This window comes from Neolamprologus brichardi, chromosome 10, assembly GCF_056152115.1.
Source record: "Neolamprologus brichardi isolate AB-2024 chromosome 10, ASM5615211v1, whole genome shotgun sequence".
NCBI lineage: Eukaryota > Metazoa > Chordata > Actinopteri > Cichliformes > Cichlidae > Neolamprologus > Neolamprologus brichardi.
The window spans coordinates 19780556-19799461 of record NC_142113.1 but is presented as its reverse complement, the minus strand read 5'-3'; the positions used below and the strand labels follow the sequence as shown (position 1 = coordinate 19799461).

Here is an 18906-nt window from a genome sequence, read left to right as displayed (position 1 = left end):
CTTCTGTCGCGTTCCCACCTAAGTCCCCGCGGGCCTTCACCTAGAATATAAATCGCAATGCCGGGAGCGAATTCTTGCATGAATGTGTCGTCTCCCTGTGAGGCAGTCTTACTTGCTCGGGAACCCATGATAACAACAACAACCATGTCACAGACCACGCCTGCTCCGCAGTCATTCACACAAACACAACAACAATCTTTTGGGACCCTAACCCAGTCGCGCGACTCAAACCCCAGTGAAGGGACGCTCGGGACACAAACCCAGGGCGATTTTAAAACTGGACACTCACCGGACGCTTGGGCCCTTGGGCGATTTTACCAAAACCTCTCTTTCGGGACCCTAACCCAGTTCTGGGACCCTAACCCAGTTCTGCGGTTATAGAGTCGCTCTCTCAACTTACTCGGCGTTGCTTAGCGTGTAATACTAGCCTCGAATCCCGTCGGTCGTCACTCATCAAGGAGGAGAAAAAAAACAGACGGCTAATCCACCGGCCTGATGACAAATTCTCACGTCTCGGGACTTTACTACAGGAACTTCTCTAAGTCCTGGCTGACGTCAGTCTTTCAGCGTGTCTCTTCTCCCCTCAGTGAATGTCGGCTCCAGGACTCCGGCTCAGAGGACCAATTAATGATAGGTTTGTAGCATAAACCTATTCGCTGGAACGTTCAAGACAATTCTACTACACAGCAAAAGCAGGACACGAGTAGGCAAAGTTCTTTATGTTTCTCGTGCACGGGAGAGAACTGGACAAACACCGTTCCTTCGCTTGACCCCAGTTGCTCTCGTCCGCTCCCCTGTAACACTGCTCTTTTATTGAGGTTACATGAATATACATAGGTTCATTAACATATGACTTCTACATACACACAAAGAGTACCTTGCCTGTGCGTTGTGTAAGTATGTGTGTGTGGGGGATCAGAGTGTGACCCCATAAACGACTTCCCTAAACCTGCTGGTCTGGAAGTCCAGCAGTTCATCTAAACAAAAGGCACTTAGAGTAAAACAGATATAGATGTGTTTGCTATACCATATACCAGCAAGAAAAGATACAACCTTGCTCATGACCCCAAGAGGTGTGTGATCTATGCCAGAACACTCTGGAGAGGAGTGAACGCACCCCCCTCTTCATGCTACACAGAGTTGTTACAGACCTCCTAGGATGAGACATTCTTTCAATCTACAAATGATTATATACTTCTAAGCATATATGAGTAGATATTTCTAAGTATAAATGACAATCAACAATACAAATCTAACAGTCATGCTTCTAAAATCATTTATAAGCCCTCCCTCCCCTTTTCATACAACATCTGTGGTTTTCCCTAAAGTCATTAGTCATAAAGCACACTGGTTTTAGTATTTTAGCGTATAGTGAGCAAGTCAGTAAAGCAAGAGCAGGATTATCTTTCCCTCGTTAAAATGAGCATCTCTTCTTCACAAACGCAGCTCTTTTACTTTTTTACCACCATTGTCTGCCAGTTCTGTTTTCTCCATCTGTCTCCCACTACTTCACACATCTCCCTTTTCTTTGACCTCATCGTGCTTTCCTGTTTTCTTATCTCGGTGTCTCTCTCTTCCTTTCTCCATCAAACCCTTCTTTTCTTCGTCTTCACCATGCCTGCCTCTCTGTGTCCATCTGCCGTGCTAAACCAAGCGACTGATTGTATTTCAGGCAGTCAGTGAGGTAAATAATCTAGGCCTGCATGCTGGGCTTGAGGGATATGTCCATGAGTATCCCTGGATTGAGCCCCTGGGTGGTTGGGGGGTAGAATAGATGTTGGACAGAGGCAAAGATTAAGACTTCAAGTCATGGATATTTGATACCCTTATTAATAATATGAAACAATTACACAAAACGACCACCTACATGGAAGCCAACATGCCAGTTTCTCCGCCTATACATGTGAACAGGAAAAACAGGATTATATCATGACTCACGCACCAAAAATAGCTCCAGTTTTCTTTACATTACAACTGACACAGTTCCTACCTACATACTGTATCCCTGCATTACGCTGTTGACTAATTAAAAATATATTCATATATAGCGTCATTTCCTACACATTCATTCTTCTATATTTATCTGCCCTCATGAAGTCGGCCTGTGTTTGACTGTGTATCTGCATTGATTGCTGTGTGCCCCTGCAGTTCGACATGCAGCAGCTGTCTCTGGATGAGCTGAAGCAGGTGCTGTTCCACGCCTTCCGGGACCACCTGACAATGAAGGACATAGAGAACATTATCATCACCGAGGAGGAGAGCCTCAATGAAACCTCAGGGAACTGCCCTGAGTATGAGGGAGGTGAGGAAGCAGTTCTCGTGGAAACTTTGTTGGTATAAAAAGGTGTTTTGGGCAGTAAACAGTAATCTCTTAATGATTCAAATAACAACATGCACTATTCTTATTTGAACTGATTAAACAATCAAAAGTACACATATTTGTTTTTTTGCCAAGAGCCTGGTGAGTAGATCAATATCACTTTTATTTCTGTGTGCTATGAAGCTACAGCCAAGAGGCAATTAGACAAGAAGCAGGGGGAAACCAGTTTCTTTCTCTCTCCACTTCTCTGGATTATCCCTGGTGGCTGTTTATGAGAGATAATCAGCCAATCAGAGCTCAGGAGGATGGAAATTAGGGCATATCTTCCTGCATTGCTAACTAGCCATATTCATTAAAAATGGAAAGAAAAAAACATGGTCAGCATGTATAAGATCGGGACATCTGTACAAGTTGCTGTGAGCTAACTTAATGACTTGTTTCTTCAGTGACTGTGGAAAAATCCTCACCAAAAATGCCTGTAGCAAGACAGATAAGGCAGCTGCTACTTATTGTTTTGGACAAAACTAAATCATACCTCTGGCCAACTTGACCACAGTTAAATGGATGAGTAAACGGAGTAAAAAAGAAATGCGATTTCACTTTGGCAGCTAACCTGGTTCTCTGCAAAGAATAATACCCAAAAAGCCTCTAACACTCACAGTTTGGTGTGTTTTGTTTTGGGGGGTTTTCTGCCTTTTATAAGTACACAAAATGGAGCGGTTAAGCTGCAGAACACTGTGTGTTGTCTTCCTCAAGTCTGCTTGGCAAACTCAGTGAAACGTCTCAAGCAAATAATTAAAGCACACGATAATACTCATAACTATTTGCCATGACACCACAAATAGCTGTATTTACAGTTTAGGTGTGGAGTTTTGTAGAGTGCCAGGCTAGCTCTCTGATTCCAGACTTTTTCTCTATGGTGAGCTTTATGCCTTCATACTCGAGGCACAGGCACGAGTCGTCTGATCTCAGCAGTGCGTAAGAAAATAAGCAGCACTTCAAACATTATACTAACCATTTACCATCAGCAAAGGATTATTGCGGTGATCAGTTCTCTTACTGGAACCCTCGTGTACACTTTACCTGCACAGAGTCATTGTTTTTGTTTTTCTGCTTGTCTAGTCAGACATGATCTTGACAGCTGCCCTGGTTTCATTTTGACTATGTCTAGAGAGAGCCACTGATGCAAGTGTTGTGCTGTCAGCCAGCTTATCATTGTCTACAAACTAAACCAAGGACTGAATCATGGACTGTATGTGAGCTTTTGGCTGATGTGGAAGTGCTTAAGCCAAAAGAAGGTTAACTCCTCTGACTGCAAAGACAGGTTTGACTGTACAGATAGCCAACAGCAACAAGTAAAATGCTAAAACTTTTTTCCTTCCTGGGTCCCCTTTTCTTTTCTTTTTTAGAGGCAAACACATTTGTCCCTAAACTTTTTCCACTTCTTCGTATACTTCCTCACATCAGTTCCAATAGTTTAAACAATCTCAATTCAGCATCAGTCCTTATACTGATGCTTTGATTATTTTTTTCTTATATTAAGACAACGATTTTTAGTTTCTCATTAATAAATTCAGAAATGCACTGGAGCAATCGACGGTAGTGGACAGGCCAATCAGAATAGTTGTGATCTGCCTCAACACAACATGGGGTTTGACCTCTGTTGAGTGTATACTTTCAGCCATTGGGTTTGAATCATATTAAACATAGCAGGGTATAACTTAAGGTGGACCTTCCTCGTGTCCAGGTCCTTAGTATCTTTTAATTTCTGAGTCAGATCATCCTCGAGTTTGTTTTCAAAAACCAATATGGTAGTGATGAAAATACTGAGCTTGCTTTAAATAAAGTCTTTTGACTGAATCAAAACAACTTCGACAAATGGGTGAATGTGCTATGGGACTTGACTGGGAGTCATGATGTGCCAGAGCAAACCAGCTGCTCACGAGAAATAAAGTTAAGAGAAATGAAAAGTCTGAGGAAAGGAGAAAACTTAGTGCTACTGGAACAAAGTGGAAACTACATAGCACTGTGCTATGGGTGAATCCTCAGGCTCGCAGAAGCAACCTTTTAAGTGTTGTTTAGCAAAACTTTGAGGTGAAATCCTTCATTTTCTAATCTGCTGCTATATCCATCACAGAAGTTTCATCTGTAAAGTGTTGATCATGTCAAAAAGACTATGAAAAATCAAGACTGCTGAAGTAATATTTAGATGATAAAATCTAAACATCCTGCGGTCATAAATTAATGTCTTTAAGTTTTCAAAGCCAGGAGTAAGACAGATTGAAGATTGATGCCCTGCTAAATGTTTGACAGCTGTAAGACAGGCAATATTTTTCCAGCCTAAGAACAACTTATGTCGCTGTAGGGAGAATAGGGAAATGAAAACCTAAACCTGACCCTGCAGAGCCCAAAATTGCCTGTCTGCTGTGAAACATCCACTGAGTAAGACTAAGACAAAGGTAAAGAAAGATCAAACACATTGAAAAACTTAGAAAGCCTTAATGAATCCACTGGGACTCAGTCTTGGGGAGACCTTAAAAAGAGACAGCTGGAGGGAAATGGTGAAACTAAGCAGAGAAGGGACAGGAGATAAGAGGCTAAAGAGGATCAGGGAACTGCTGGCTTGGCACTCTCTTTCACAAAGTTTTTGGTGTTGAGGGAAGGCTGTATCGTGGAGTTAGGGAGAGCAAAATGTAAAGTATAAAAATGTTGAGAGTGGGAAAATAGGCAGGGGGGAGGATATAGAAGACATGAAGAGGTATAGACATCACTTCTACAGGACAGCTGTACACCTCTCCACATTTAACCCTCTTTCCACATACTCAGCTTCCCTCTTTCATGGCTGTTTCTTTCCCATCTGCGTCCTGTCCAGTGGGACCCCAGTGCCTTTCACAGTTCCTCTTAGATCCCCAAGTCTGAGCGCTGACTTGATTTATTGATGCAGTGTGTGATACTAACAACCTCAGACAAGCAGGCTGACAGCAAGGAAACTTTTGGTTGTTACTCCTGCTGCAAGGCCTGTTGGAGGACACATCTGTCTCTGCTCATCTTTTTCTCTCAGTCTCCAAAGATAATGTCTTTAAGAAGGAAAGCAGGGGCCTGTCATCCCAAACATCCCAAGCAGAACAAAAGTTCCACCTTGCGCCTCTTGTCTTTGTTTTTGCTGCAGCTTTGCGTGCATTGTAACCAGTTTTTGCCTCTGATGAATTGATTGTCTTTACACTGGAGACGCTTCAACTCGACGATCTGGGTCACAGAGATAAACTGCAAAACATGGCAACCAGAAATGTTAGCTGCTACTTCACCTGCATTTGTTTGAGTCAAAGAACCAACATGTCTCCCGAGGAACAGGCTAAAATGGTAAAATCTGAATTTTTCATGAAGACCATTAGACACTTGGAGAGAAAATGCCCGCAGACTTTATTTTCTAAACCTTCACACATTCTTTCTTGAATGCCGTGTTAAAACAGTCTAAACTCAAAGGTCCATTTAGTTGCATTTCGAAGCTTTTGGTAATATGTTGGAGTTTTCACTTAGCTAGTGGAAGTCACTTAGATTTGACATGAGCTTTGATTATATGATCATGGAGGTTGCATATGGGTGGGAGACTATAACCCCTAAAACTGCCTCACTGAGATTGTGAGAACATCCACTGACTTCTTTTTTAATGCTGCACACCAAGACCTGGTTGTATAGCCATTATAAATCACCAGATCAGCATGTAACAAGGCCTGCCTCCATATAAAGCCAATTAACTGTTTTGTTTTTTCTTTTTAAAGACACAATTAACTGTGAGAGCAGCAGAAAACCAAGGGGGCTATCTATTACCTGTTTCATACCATGATGCAACATTTTGAGAAAATGCTGTGCTTGTTTTTCTTGTGAGATATCTCTTGCAGCTGTGATCTAAGTATAGTGTGAAGCTAGCTCCGGCAAGTGGTTAGCTTAGCATATATGCTAACACCAAAGAAAAACCTTCCAAGAAATTGTCCGATCAGTTTTACCTACAAGCAACCATAAAACTCACCAGGTGTTATTTTTGGCCACCTGTGTTGAATTCGAGTATCTGCTGCTTGTGAATGTTAGAAGGTTATTCACGGGTACAAATTTTAAAGCATGGCAGAGCGTTAGAGATGCTATAGTTTCACCTGACTTTTAGGGTGAGTTAAGCTGACTGCCTCTTAGCTCTGACTACACACTTCCTAACATAAAAGTGATATTGATCTTCTGGTTTAACTCCCTGCAAGGGAGCTCTTTTCCCGAAATGTCAAGCAAACACCTTACATGACAGAAGAACCCAAATAGAGGTAACCAGGGCCAGGATAAACTCCAAACCTCAAATATTTTGCCAAGTTGAGGTCATATACAGATGGCCACTTGGCATAGCAAAGAATGCAGAAGATGTAATGGGAGAAAAAAAGAGGAACAGACAGACAACCCATGTAGTAAATCAAAGAAATGAGGAGAATACCACACAGAAGGAAGTAAATTGTTTGATAGCTTGACGACTGAGCGGAACGAGACAATCTGGGAGCTTATTACTGGAGAGCTAGGGATATGTACACTGGGGAGATTGATTAGATTAGTAACAGGTGGTGCACAAAATTGGCGGGAAAAACACGGGGAGAAAGTAAAACAAACCACAGTGCATGAAAGTGAGTGACTTCAAACTAAAACAGGAAGTCACAAAGACTATTCATTTGAACGTGCAGTTTCTATTTTTTTGTTTTCAAACTGAATGCAGTAGCAACTGAATTTAGCATGACAAAAAATAAGATGTACAAAAAATAAAAGGACAAATTATAATAATCTCTTCATTTCTCTTCTTTTTTCACTTCTCTCAGTTCATCCCAAGAAGAAGAATAGGCAAACGTGTGTCAGGAAAAGCCTGATATGCGCCTTTGCTATGGCTTTCATCATCAGTGTCATGCTTATCGCAGCCAATCAGATGCTGCGGAATGGCATGGAGTAACCAATTGCACTGTGAGCATGGGGAGTGGACAGAACAGCCATGACCTCACATCTTGTCTTTGCAGCCAAAGCTGGACCACAACCCAAGCACTTCTCTAAACAATCAGTTGAGTTTTGTTTTGTTGTTTTTTTTAAGTTTTATTTGAACTGAACTTACAAAGGCAGACAATGAGTAAAATAAGTAAAATGAAAAGAGTTGTATTGACGATGTCACCACATAGAGTCACTGGATTTACTGATTGTAAGGAACCTGAACTGCAAAAGAATTCTGTTTTTATATAAAACACTGAAATTAAGGGGGAAGGGTATTATTTTGCTGTTTTCAAAAACAAGACCACCCTTTAAACTTGATTTTCTAATTACCGAAAATGTGTATCAGGTGCTTTGAGCCATTCCTAATTACAGAAAGCAAATAATGGTTATTATGGACAACTTCAGAAGTTGCACTGAATGTGAAATGACTGAATGGTGGGCACAGTATTGAAATGCACACACACACACACACACACATACACACACACACACACACACACACACACACACACATATATATATATATATATATATATATATATATATATATTTATTGTTATGTATACAAAAGACTTTGTGAAACATTTACATTAGTCCACCAGTCTTGGGTCACATACGTTCAATGTGAATCTACAAGAAGCACAACTCAGTACTCAGTGACAACCCACTCAACAGTCATTGCTATCCCACTAGTAGTATTGATTGATTGATTGATTGATTGATTGATTGATTGATTGATTAATTGATTGGTCAAGGAAGATTTGTGTGAGATGTGAAAAACAGTGGTGTCCACGAGTAAGCTTGGAAAGGTTTACAAAAAATCTAATCAAATGGAGTGAGGACTGAAAAATGTGTTTAGGAATGTACTGGCAGAAAATGTTTCATCTCAGCATGTCACTGTAATACTGCCCAGCTGTGGTAAACATAAACCATGCAAAAGCATGTCACAATATACACTGCCATACCAAACATTACCCCTACTTGTTCCCCATGGATTTCACTGTATATATAATACTACTTAGCTTATGTAATGTATTATTCCTCTCAACAGCAGAATGTATGAAAGATAGAAACTAGTGAGCTATATCAGGGATAGAGTTGTGACATGCTGTCTAATACAGTTGTTTTCTTGGACAAGGTTGCCGTCTAGTGGTGAAAATAAGTACTGCGGGTAAACGCCTGAACAGCCATGTTTACTATGTCTACAGGGGGGAAGAACACCGCCAATAAATCTGAGCTTTGATATGTTTTTTGTGTCAGTGTCACAAGGGTACTTTGGTCTGTATTGGTCACTTTTTTTAACGAACATTTCTTTCCACATGCCAAACTGGATTGTTGCAATAGTTGATCGAGGTTGGATGAACTCTGAAGGTGATACCTGTTGTAGTTTCTGGGGTCAATGCTGTGTTCTATGGTTCAGATTTAATAGAGTTTTTTTTTTTTACAAGGCTTACTGGGATGAAAAGTCCAAGAAAGACCTTGTAAGAGATTAGAATCATGCTCCTCTTCTTGCGTAATGGAGACAGCCAAGGTTGAACATCTCAGTGACACAATATATTAAATCTGAGGATGAAGCTGTACTCGGTGGTGTTGGTTTTGGGCTGGGCAATAAATAAACATCATTATTTATGTGCTGAGATTGGAACAGTATTGTGGGGACTGAGCAAAATGTTACGTTTTCATAAACAAATTTAAGGAATTAGTGAAAATTACAGCAAATATTGTTTACAGTTATCTTAACCAAATAGCCCAGCCCTATGTAGATGTAGCTTTACATATGCTAGTGTTTATTATTCCCGATTGCAACACGCCATAACAGCAGTGTAAGCGGACTGCACTGTGCTCCCCTGGGATATTATTGTAGACTTGTTTGTTCCCACTTAGAACTTGGAGCAATTTCACTTGTTTTCTAGCACTTTGGCAGGGCGGAGAGAAACAAAACTGGATGTTTCAGTCAAACTAATGTGCAACCACACGTCCAAAATATAAAGAAGGTAAGAGGGGAGAGGGCTCTCTTTAAAAATAAATAAAAAATTTAAGAAAGCTTTGTAAAATCACAGCAAAAATGTATAATACTGTAAATCAGTATGCATGTTCTTGTTTAGGTTTTCATGTCTTTGAAAGACAGGGAATCCAATAATCTTTCTTTGTGGTGGCACAGCCTTGGTCTAAATGTAGGTATGTATGTACTACTGTCACATACTGTATTTGACTTTCCAATTTATACAGTAATAGCCATTTTTCTAGTTTCTACCAGCTATTAATCAAATCAGAGTGCGGAAGAGGGCATTTTCATAAATATGCAAATACAAGGTCACGTCACCAACATCTCTGTTTCACGTCACCTAGGATAGAGTCTGTAGGCCTCACTGTGGATGGTTAAACTTTATATTGAATTCAATATATAGTGTGTTTTCTTCACATTAGGTTTTACTGGAATGTTCTCACTGCCTCATTGTCCTTGTATAAACTGCTGTATAATGTATGCTACACTTATTCCTGTAAGTCGGTTCGTCTTTGATATTGACATTTGACCAATGGGCCATCTCTTCGCCTTTGTCGATTAGCATCACAACCCTTTTGAAACCAGCATAGAGCGCTTTATCTTGACAATTCTCCGATAATTGTGCCATTCAGACATCCTTGCATGGCTATGTAAGGGAAACAAGACCTTTTATCGACACTTTTGATGTTTACATTGTTATACTGTACATCTGTATCAGGACAGGATCAATTCATGATTTTCATGTTTTTGAAAGTTGCTTTTAAGATTTGTTTTTACCAAAACATGTTTTTACCAGTTGTAGATTGTGTAAAGACAAATCCTAACACAGATATGTAAAACAACCTTGGCATGCTGCTTAGAAAAGGAGAAAGAAAACAGCAATAGTTACCAACTGAATGGATATTTAAAAATGCAAATAATGAGTTTAATCTGTTTAATCTAAAAAATTTAAAAAAAAGTTATATCCATATATGTTTATGCAATAAAATTTTGTTTTGATAGAAAAACTATAGTAACTGTGGTTTATTTTGAAAGATGTGCAAGAGAGTTTGAAACAACTTACAAGAATTAAAGCAGCACAGAACGGTCAAATGTTCATAAATTAGCTGCTTAGACTACAGTCATGTGAAAAAGAAAGGACGTCACATGTCGTAATAAAAAATCGATTGCACTTTATGAACTTAACATCAGTTCAAGTGTGAGAACTTCTGTAAAAGCAGAAGTTTGGGGCCAGTCAGGAAGATTCCTGTGTTTGTGAACACAATGCCAAGAAGGAAAGGTGTTGGCAATGATCTTGGAGAAGCAATTGTTTCTGCCTATCAATCTGGGAAGGGTTACCTATAAGGGCAATTCCAAACAATTTGAAGTCCATCATACGAAAGTGAGAAAGATTACTGAAGTGGAAAACAATTGGAAAACATTCAAGACAACTGCCAATTTTCCAAGAAGTGGGTGCCCCAGCAAATTCCCTCCAAGGTCACACCATGCACTCAGAAATAAAACAGAGGAGCTCTATTTTAGCCTTCACAGGCTTCAGCTAGCACGTTAAATGTTCAAGATGTTTGTGTGTATTTTTATTATGTTCAGACACATAAAACCTTAGAACTGAAAGTGAGTGTACTTTTTTTTGTACATATAATTTTTGGCTCAAAGTAAGTTTGTAAGCAGCAGTGCTTTCACCTAGTGTTTATAATTTAAAGCTCAGGTTGTTGCTTTGTCACTTGCTATCATTGTTGCAGTGTCATTTCTAAATATCAGGCTTAAAAATAGAATGACAGCATGGTTGGCCCTGAGCTCCTCTCATTCCCCACACGGCACATACAGCAACATCCCAGAGTGCTGAAAGCCCAGTATGACATCACGTTCATACAAATGCTCTGAGGCAATTAATCTTAGTGGGTGTTACAGACAAACTGCTTCTTAAAACCCGATTTGGCGTGATGCAGTCTGTAATGTCTAGAGGGGAACTAACACGTTTGTCAGCTCGTGTCAGACGGAGGATTCCAGTGGAGCAATGCTGGCATCAACGCTAACACTAAATCATGATAATTAGGGAGCATAGGTCAAACTCTAGTGAGAACAGCCTCATAGCAGATGCACCCGAACCCCATTAACCGCCAGATAATGAACCAAAGATGCCATTAGGTGGACAGACAAGGCATTATGCTTAGTGTAATGGTCCAGATAGATATTAACAGCCCGGCTTAGCTGCAAATCCTTCACTCTGTTATCATTGTGGGTGAAATTAACGGGTTGGACTTCATAAGTTAATTCCAGTTTGCTTTAAGGTATAATGTAAGAAATGGAACAAAGAAGTCACACTGACAATGATTTGCATTAAAAAAAACTCTTTAATATGAGGTATTCACTGCAGATTCATTTTTCTTTTGAACCTCTGGAGCATATATAAATGCACAGGCAGCATGAATGTCAAACACTCTACTTTCCCTCTACACTTCTGAGCAAACAAAGACAATAAACAGCATTCAGTGCATTAAAGGGGACCTATTTTCTCCAAACTTTCTGTCATTTACATATGATGGTGGGTTCTGCTCATATTAAATGTGGTCAAAATTGCAGTCTATTTAACAGATTTCTTTCCTTTACATGTTTATACAGACATACAGTCCAGACAATAAGCACAGATCCCTGCCCACTTGTTGTGCAGACCTACTGTTTGTAAGAGGTAGCCAATCAGAAGAAAGCTGGCTTGAAGGGAGGGGTAAGGGAGATACTGTCTGAGAAGTGAGGGTCTGCACCAAGGAAGAGGACAGAATAAATAAAGATAAAGATTATATTGAACTTTAAATTCTGAAAAATATGGAGTATAGGTCCCCTTTAACATTAACAAATATCCACAGAAAAAACTGTTTATTTTTCTTATGCGTTATCAGTGTGGGGTAAATCATATGCAACACTGACTTAAGGGGGGGGGGGATCATTTTCTGTATTAATACTGCTTCGCTGTCACTTGTGTAAAACATGGTATAAGATACCATAAAATACAATAAAGACTCCACTATGTAAACAATTACAATGTTTTTTAGCATAAAGGCACAACTGTAACAATGTCTTTTTAGATCAACTAAACACAGGACGACTTTTATTTATTTTTTTTATGTGGAAAACCTGCAGTGTCTTCTGTGTTATAGTTTAACAATAAATTAAAGCTAACAGGACAACTTCTTGTTTGACATACTTGTTACAAAATGCAAAAGAAAAAAAAACATTAGTGTTGGCATACAATAAAACAGTATGTTCAATACTCAATGTCTTCTTGTACCTTTTAAGTCAAATTATAGTGCCATTCACAGATTAAGTCTGAGTGTAGCTGCTGGATCTATGAGTTTCTTGTATTGTTTCCAAAGTATGTTCTGGTGAAGGAAAGGGACTGCTGGAACAGATATAATTAGACACAGAAATAGGTAGAGAGGAAAATAGAAAAAGACAGAAGCAGAGAAAGAAAAGTGAAGTTTAGAACTCTGTGTGTGGGTGACTGTAGTCTCGACTGCCTCCTGGGCTCTCACTGGGCTTCATGAAGATACCCTCCATGGCTTTCCACAGACTGTGCTGGCTGGGGCTTGACATAGCATGAACTTCTGTCTGGCCGTGGATCGGTCGTCCATACTGCTCCCCCGTCACAGACAGCAGGGCATCAGTGGCCCTGTGACGGAAGCGGACGGCCTCCTCCCGCTTCCATACGGATCCCCCACACTGAACCGTCCACTCATCGAGGTGGTCTCCTTCTCCGTTTTCGCCAAATGCGCTCACCTCCTGTGAAAAAGGAGAGAGAGATCAGAGGACTAGTGAAAACAGAATAAAGAAGAAGATGAGGTGCTTTCTTTTGTGGAAGCTCTTTGACACCCTACAATGTTCCAGACATTTAAAAAAAAATAACCTCCTGATGTTTTTATGCATGCACGGCAGACTAACCTTTACTAGACATTACTGAGCTGTGTGTGGGAATGAAAATATCTAGATCAGTCAGATTAGACAACAATCTTTTACCTGGCAGCACCCTAATCTATGTAATATTAGACTGAGCCCGTAGAACTGTCTTCAGAATTGACAGCCAGCATTAGGTCATTATGCATCCTGTAAACTCTGAAGGTGCCACCTCTCACCTAAACCAAACAAAATTATTAAATCACAATTCTGTAAAACTCCTTAACCTGCAGGATACATCCACCCTATATAACCCCACCCTTTTGACCCGATAGGCTCATTTCCCTCCAAATCCAAATGAAAACAAAGGGGGTTATTTGCTTAATATTTATCAAAAGAATATGTCAAGACTGCTTGAATGCCCTTTAATCATCTTACATGTGATGCAGTGGACAACACATTTGCAGGTGGTCACGAGCTAGCGTGCTGCTAGTGCCTGTCCCAAGATCAGATAAATGGGAGGTTTGTGTGAGGAAGGGCATGTGGCATAAACTCTGTGCCAAATCAAACATGGCAACCCACTGGGAAGTAAAGGAACAACTCAAAGTACCTTGTGATAATAGCTAAGGACAGTGAAATTCCCAAGGTGGTGGATACCTCAGTGATGTGAGATAAAGTCATGCCAACTTAAATCATTAAAACTTAAATAACATTCAACGATTAACTTTGAACTTTTTTACCACTGACATTTTAATAGAATTTGTAACTTTTTTCTTTTTCTTCTTTTATTAGCTGCTATTACCTGTGATGAACTGGGGATCTTTCTTGGGTGTATTCTCCCTCTCCCCCTATAACATTTGAGCTGAGTCTTAATCACACTCTGACTCTGATAAATGGTTTAGAAGATACATGCATGGATGCTTGAATGTGCACATCACATCATATTCAGAAGCTTAACCAGCTTCGGTCTGTTTTTTCAGGGGTACTTACTGGAGTGAGAACAAATCTGTTGTAGACCTTGCAATCGCCTGTCCTGCTCTTTGCTGCATCTAAAGCCTCGGTCAAACAGACCTAGAAGTCAGTCTAGGAGTACCCTGGCAAACCAAAATCCTTGCGACCTCCAGCAAACACTAGACCAACTGAAATTAAAAATTTTTATTCGTTTGTGGTTAGCGTCGGTGAATACAGCTTTTTTCCTAGCAACTTGTGGTTGTCAGGGGTTTCCAAGTGGTTTCTAGGCCTGTGTGACTGTGGTTGCCCCTGTGTGAATGGGGCTGCCCCTGGGACTTGTGCAGTGTGGGGTACTGTCTGAATCTAATTTACATGTTTGGATTTTAAATATGAAAAATCCAGATGTGCAAATCACTCATCTTTTGACATGACTGAGGCAAATCTGCCCAGACTTAAACGCGAGGCATTGCTGGTTGTGGTTGCCAGGGGTCACCAAACAGTCTCTGGGCCTGAGAAAGAAAGTGATGGTTTCCTTTTTTTTTTTTTAATTTTTAGATTTTTCAAAAATCCTTATTCTGTCCTTTGCAGTTTTCCAGCTGCGTAAATATAGCTGTTGACTGTGTTAAACAACCTTCACAGATTTTAATATTTATCAGTTAATAGATCACAACGCCATGTATACCTTTTTTTTTTATCTGGTGTCTTATCTCATCACCAAAGGTTCGGTGAAATACATCCCAGTCCACTGAATGGTGTACTAGTACCACAAATACCAAATTACTGGGCTTCATGAGTGGATGAGAGCTCCTGACAATATAAAGTGTATATTATGCAGTCATAGTTGTCTATGTACATGAAATTATTTACTATTGTGCTAATTTCACATTGATATACAGTTGTACTAAAAGCTTAAAGATTATTATAGGAATGTTTATTATTGGCTATTGACCGGATAAACTAATCTTTCAATCAGAATCAATCTGGATGAATCAGTCTTGTAACTCACAAAGCAAGCTTTTCCACTAATTTTTAGATCACTCAAAATGATCTAACACACCCAGATATTTATTGGCCAAGAAAACGTGATACAATCAGCCATGCCAGATCCTTCTGAGTCCCCATACAAATGGAAATTATAGGTGTGGAAACTGTTCCCAGTGCCATACTAGTAAAACCACATTGTTTTTTTCATCCACCTACCGGTAAATATTTTCAGACTATAAGTGTGATTACAAATTTATGAAAGTGGCAAATGCGATTTGCCACTTTCATAAGTATTATGCAATAGCAGCCCATTTTAATAATATGTAACATGATATAGCATCTTTTTACAATTTTGTGGCATTGAGCATGTGCCAGCACCCCCTGGGGATTTATTATTGAAGAGAAAAGAATTTGCAGAACTTGTACTCAATGCAGTTTCTTCATAATTTTTTTTAAATTATATTTGTTTTGAGATGTGATTTGTTAATATTGGGATGTTGGTATTTTTAAAAAAATATACATCACTGATTTGTCCAAAGTATGAATATTTGTTGTAAACTGGTTTTATAATTGAGGTCATTTATGAATTTAAGTGACAATTTCAGAATAGGAGACATGGATGGTCCAGTTTTCGGATCAGGTGGTGATGTTAAATGTTATTTGGCTTTTTGAAGATTGTGTTGAAGTTTCGAGTGGACTCATTCATTACCTGATTGATAGTATGTAGTGTGAGATGTCTAGCCAGGAAACTGTTTTTTTTTTGTACGTGACGAAGGTCACACAGACTGAAATGTTGTAAGTCAATAAAAAATGATGATAAGCTGGACAGTGTGTGGAGGTTATATATTGTTCCACCCAATTATTTCTTACAATTTCAGCATTTCCTTATCATGTAGAAAAAATATGATGTACAGTTGTAATTGCACTTCTTTTTTATTATATTTTAATATCTCAGATATTAAATGTAAAGAAATATAAACTAAAATTTCTGTTTTCCTAAGGTACGCGTCTTCCAACCCTCTGACACTTTGGTCAGACAGTGTTCTCACACTTTTTCTTTTTCTTTTTTTTTTCTGTTCTCACACTCTCTGTTCTCACACTTTCTCAGGATTTGGGAGTTTTATGCTGACCTGAGGCTGTTTTCCCAGAGAGTTTGTTAAGTATAAAAGCTGCTGTCAACTCAGGTTCACTGCAAAAATGTTGGTTTAGTTTTGAATAAAAGTGAAAGGCACCCTGTTTTTGTGTGTCTGTGTGTGTTTAAGACTACACATTAATAAATATTACAGCTGTTTATCGCTTCAGTGTTTTTCCTAATCTTCCTAATTCCTAAATTTATTATCAGCTTTTTTGATTAAGAAGAAAAAAACTAAAGTCCATCTTCTACACACTGACATCCTTCCCCAATTTTTGCAAAGAGAAACCTGGTAAATCCCACACATAGCATCAAAACTCTCAACTTTTCCCTTGTACTTCTCGCACCACCCACCTGGTTAGATGACAGCGGGGAGGCGAAGTAGTGGCTATGCAGGTTACGTCCTGTGTTGACATGAGTGAGGCGAATCGTCTGCCCACACTTAACTGGGGTACCTCTGTGGCACAAGGCATCACTGGTCCCGCGAACACTCCAATAGCTGTTGCTGTCTTCTACTGCAGAAACCCCTGTTACAGACTGCTGTCCACTACCTGCCTCAGAGACACAGTCAGCAGAGGATTGTTAAAGATATTACAGACAGTTCAAATAAAAAAATCAAATTTCATCTAGTATAGAAGATTGTGATTTAAAACCAGTCCTATTTATAACTTATGAGCTTTGTGTATGTGATGAAGGTTAGGTTTGCTTTATTGGTCGGTTTTTGGCAAACAGCAATTCCATATGCTGGTGTGCAACTACAAGTCAGTGTGGTGAAACAATGTTATACCTGGAGTTTTCTGAGTATACAGTAACATTTCTTGTTATTTCCACTGGTGTATGCATTATTGCATACACCAGTGCCAAATGCTGATATTAGGATTAAAACATGCATGTACTCTAATAGGAAACAGTAGAGGTGGAGGTATTCACTGGAGACAAAAGGAATGAAACGTCACGAATATCAGGGGTGATTTGTGACAGAAGGATCGCGGCAAGTGTGAGAAGGAAAGGTTTGCAAGATGGCAGTGAGACCTGGTGTGATGTATGGTTTGAAGACAGTGACACTGACAAAAACACAGGGTGCTGAGCTGGAGGTGGCAGAGTGGAAGATGCTTTGATTTTTGTTGGGAGTGACCAGAATGGACAGGATTAGAAATTAATATATTAGAGGGAGATGTGAGGTCAAGCAGTTTAGAGACAAAGTTAGAGAGACAAGGCTGAGGACATGCAGAGTTTCTTACAGAGGAAAAAAGAGTGACATGGTGGCAGATGATCTGCTGTGACGACCCCTACCCAAAGCTCATGGCTGCTGGTGAGGGTAGGGGTGAAGATTCACTGGTAAATCGACAGGTTTGCTTTTACACTCAGCTCTCACTTCATTACAATGGACTGGTACCATGGGTGCCAATCTTCAGCAATCTCCACTTCCTGACCAGGAGTGTGCCTTCCAACCTTTTCAAGCTAGGATCAAGGCCTCAGACTCAGAGGCGCTGATTCTCATTGCAAGGGCACCAGCTTATTGATTATTGTTGTATCATGATACCATCCATCTTCTTGGAAACATATCATGATAGTATTTTACTGTGTACAGGTGTCATTTGCATCTGTACTCAGAGTTTATGGGGTTGTTATAACTCATACATACCTCTAAACCTCTATCGCTGACTAGTACTTGCACATATTTAACACCACCCTGGGTTCTTGCTCTGTCAGCTAGTACAGATGGAAAGAACCAGTGTAAACACAGTTTATGCTGCTGACTTAGAGAGGCTGCATTTTGTGTTGGAGATGTGATTTCACCTTCACTTCTTCATCTGTCAATAAAAGACCACAAAGAAACAGAAACAGTCGTAACTGTGTTCTAACTGTGGTTGTGCACATAAACGTTTTTATTTGTCTCACCAGCAAACCTTAGAAATTGAGCTGACCTCCTAAAACGTGTCACATTCAACTGCAAACATGATGGAGTTAAGTTGAACATTATGACAAACTCACACTGACACAGTTAATGAATGAACATTAAAAAGTCAGAATTGTATTTTTATCCAACAATGCAAACTTAGTTATGAAGGAAAATAACTGTAGTTATTGTTAGCTGAAAAACACGAGTGTTTATGAATGAAAAGATTAGTTTTGACAGCAAACTTACCGGACCCGTAGCGTACGTCGTGCGAGTGTAGTCTCACGTTGTGCTTTAAATTCAACAGTTTAATGACTGATCCGCAGGTCACAAAGCTCAGTTCCGTGCCAAGGGAGAGTCCAAACACACAGGAAAACAACAACAAAATGGCCTGTACAAAGCGTGGCATACTTTCACAGTTTAATTTACCCATTCCTTCTTTGTATAAAAGCCAAGCACATCCAGCCGCTGATGCTTCTCAGAGATTTGCCTTGTTTTTCGCTACGTCATTAAAAACGTACAGTAAGCCAGTGTTGAGCTCAGGAGACAGCGCCTCTAGCGGCTCGGAACGGCAACTGCGCGGTCTTATTTGGTTTTGGGGTTATTTAAGCGTACTATTTGGCATCTCTGTGCTATATTTAAATGATATTTATACTAGGAAAAATACCTTAACGATAGTAAAGGTTGTCATATGGCATGGTGTCATTTTAGTTGTTTATGTGTGT

General features: G+C 39.7%; 2 protein-coding genes across 2 annotated transcripts in view; one reads left to right on the top strand and one right to left on the bottom strand.

Moving 5' to 3' along the window:
- caln2 (calneuron 2) overlaps positions 1 to 7814 on the top strand; it is a 40829-nt gene extending 33015 nt beyond the window's left edge. Inside the window, exons 5-6 of the mRNA XM_006784839.3 lie at positions 2149 to 2302; positions 7165 to 7814. Coding sequence (XP_006784902.1) covers positions 2149 to 2302; positions 7165 to 7292 — 282 coding nt within the window. The 3' untranslated portion in view covers positions 7293 to 7814. The remainder of the gene's footprint in view (positions 1 to 2148; positions 2303 to 7164) is intronic.
- Positions 7815 to 11666: 3852 nt separating this feature from the next.
- sdf2 (stromal cell-derived factor 2) lies at positions 11667 to 18702 on the bottom strand. Its single transcript, XM_006784838.3, has 3 exons — positions 18431 to 18702; positions 16636 to 16832; positions 11667 to 13103 (listed from the first exon to the last, which is right to left on the bottom strand). The coding sequence occupies exons 1-3, from the start codon at positions 18612 to 18614 to the stop codon at positions 12804 to 12806; spliced, it is 681 nt and encodes a 226-aa protein (XP_006784901.1). The 5' UTR covers positions 18615 to 18702; the 3' UTR covers positions 11667 to 12803.
- Positions 18703 to 18906: the final 204 nt, after the last annotated feature.

What these genes read in the sequence shown, in the direction of transcription:
- sdf2 (XM_006784838.3), bottom strand. Translation starts at nt 18,614, where the DNA reads ATGGGTAAATTAAACTGTGAAAGTATGCCACGCTTTGTACAGGCCATT. An exon ending in CGACGTACGCTACGGGTCCG is followed by an intron (nt 16,833 to 18,430) that starts GTAAGTTTGCTG and finishes TCTCTGAGGCAG; the next exon opens with GTAGTGGACAGCAGTCTGTA. An exon ending in CCCCGCTGTCATCTAACCAG is followed by an intron (nt 13,104 to 16,635) that starts GTGGGTGGTGCG and finishes CCTTTTTCACAG; the next exon opens with GAGGTGAGCGCATTTGGCGA.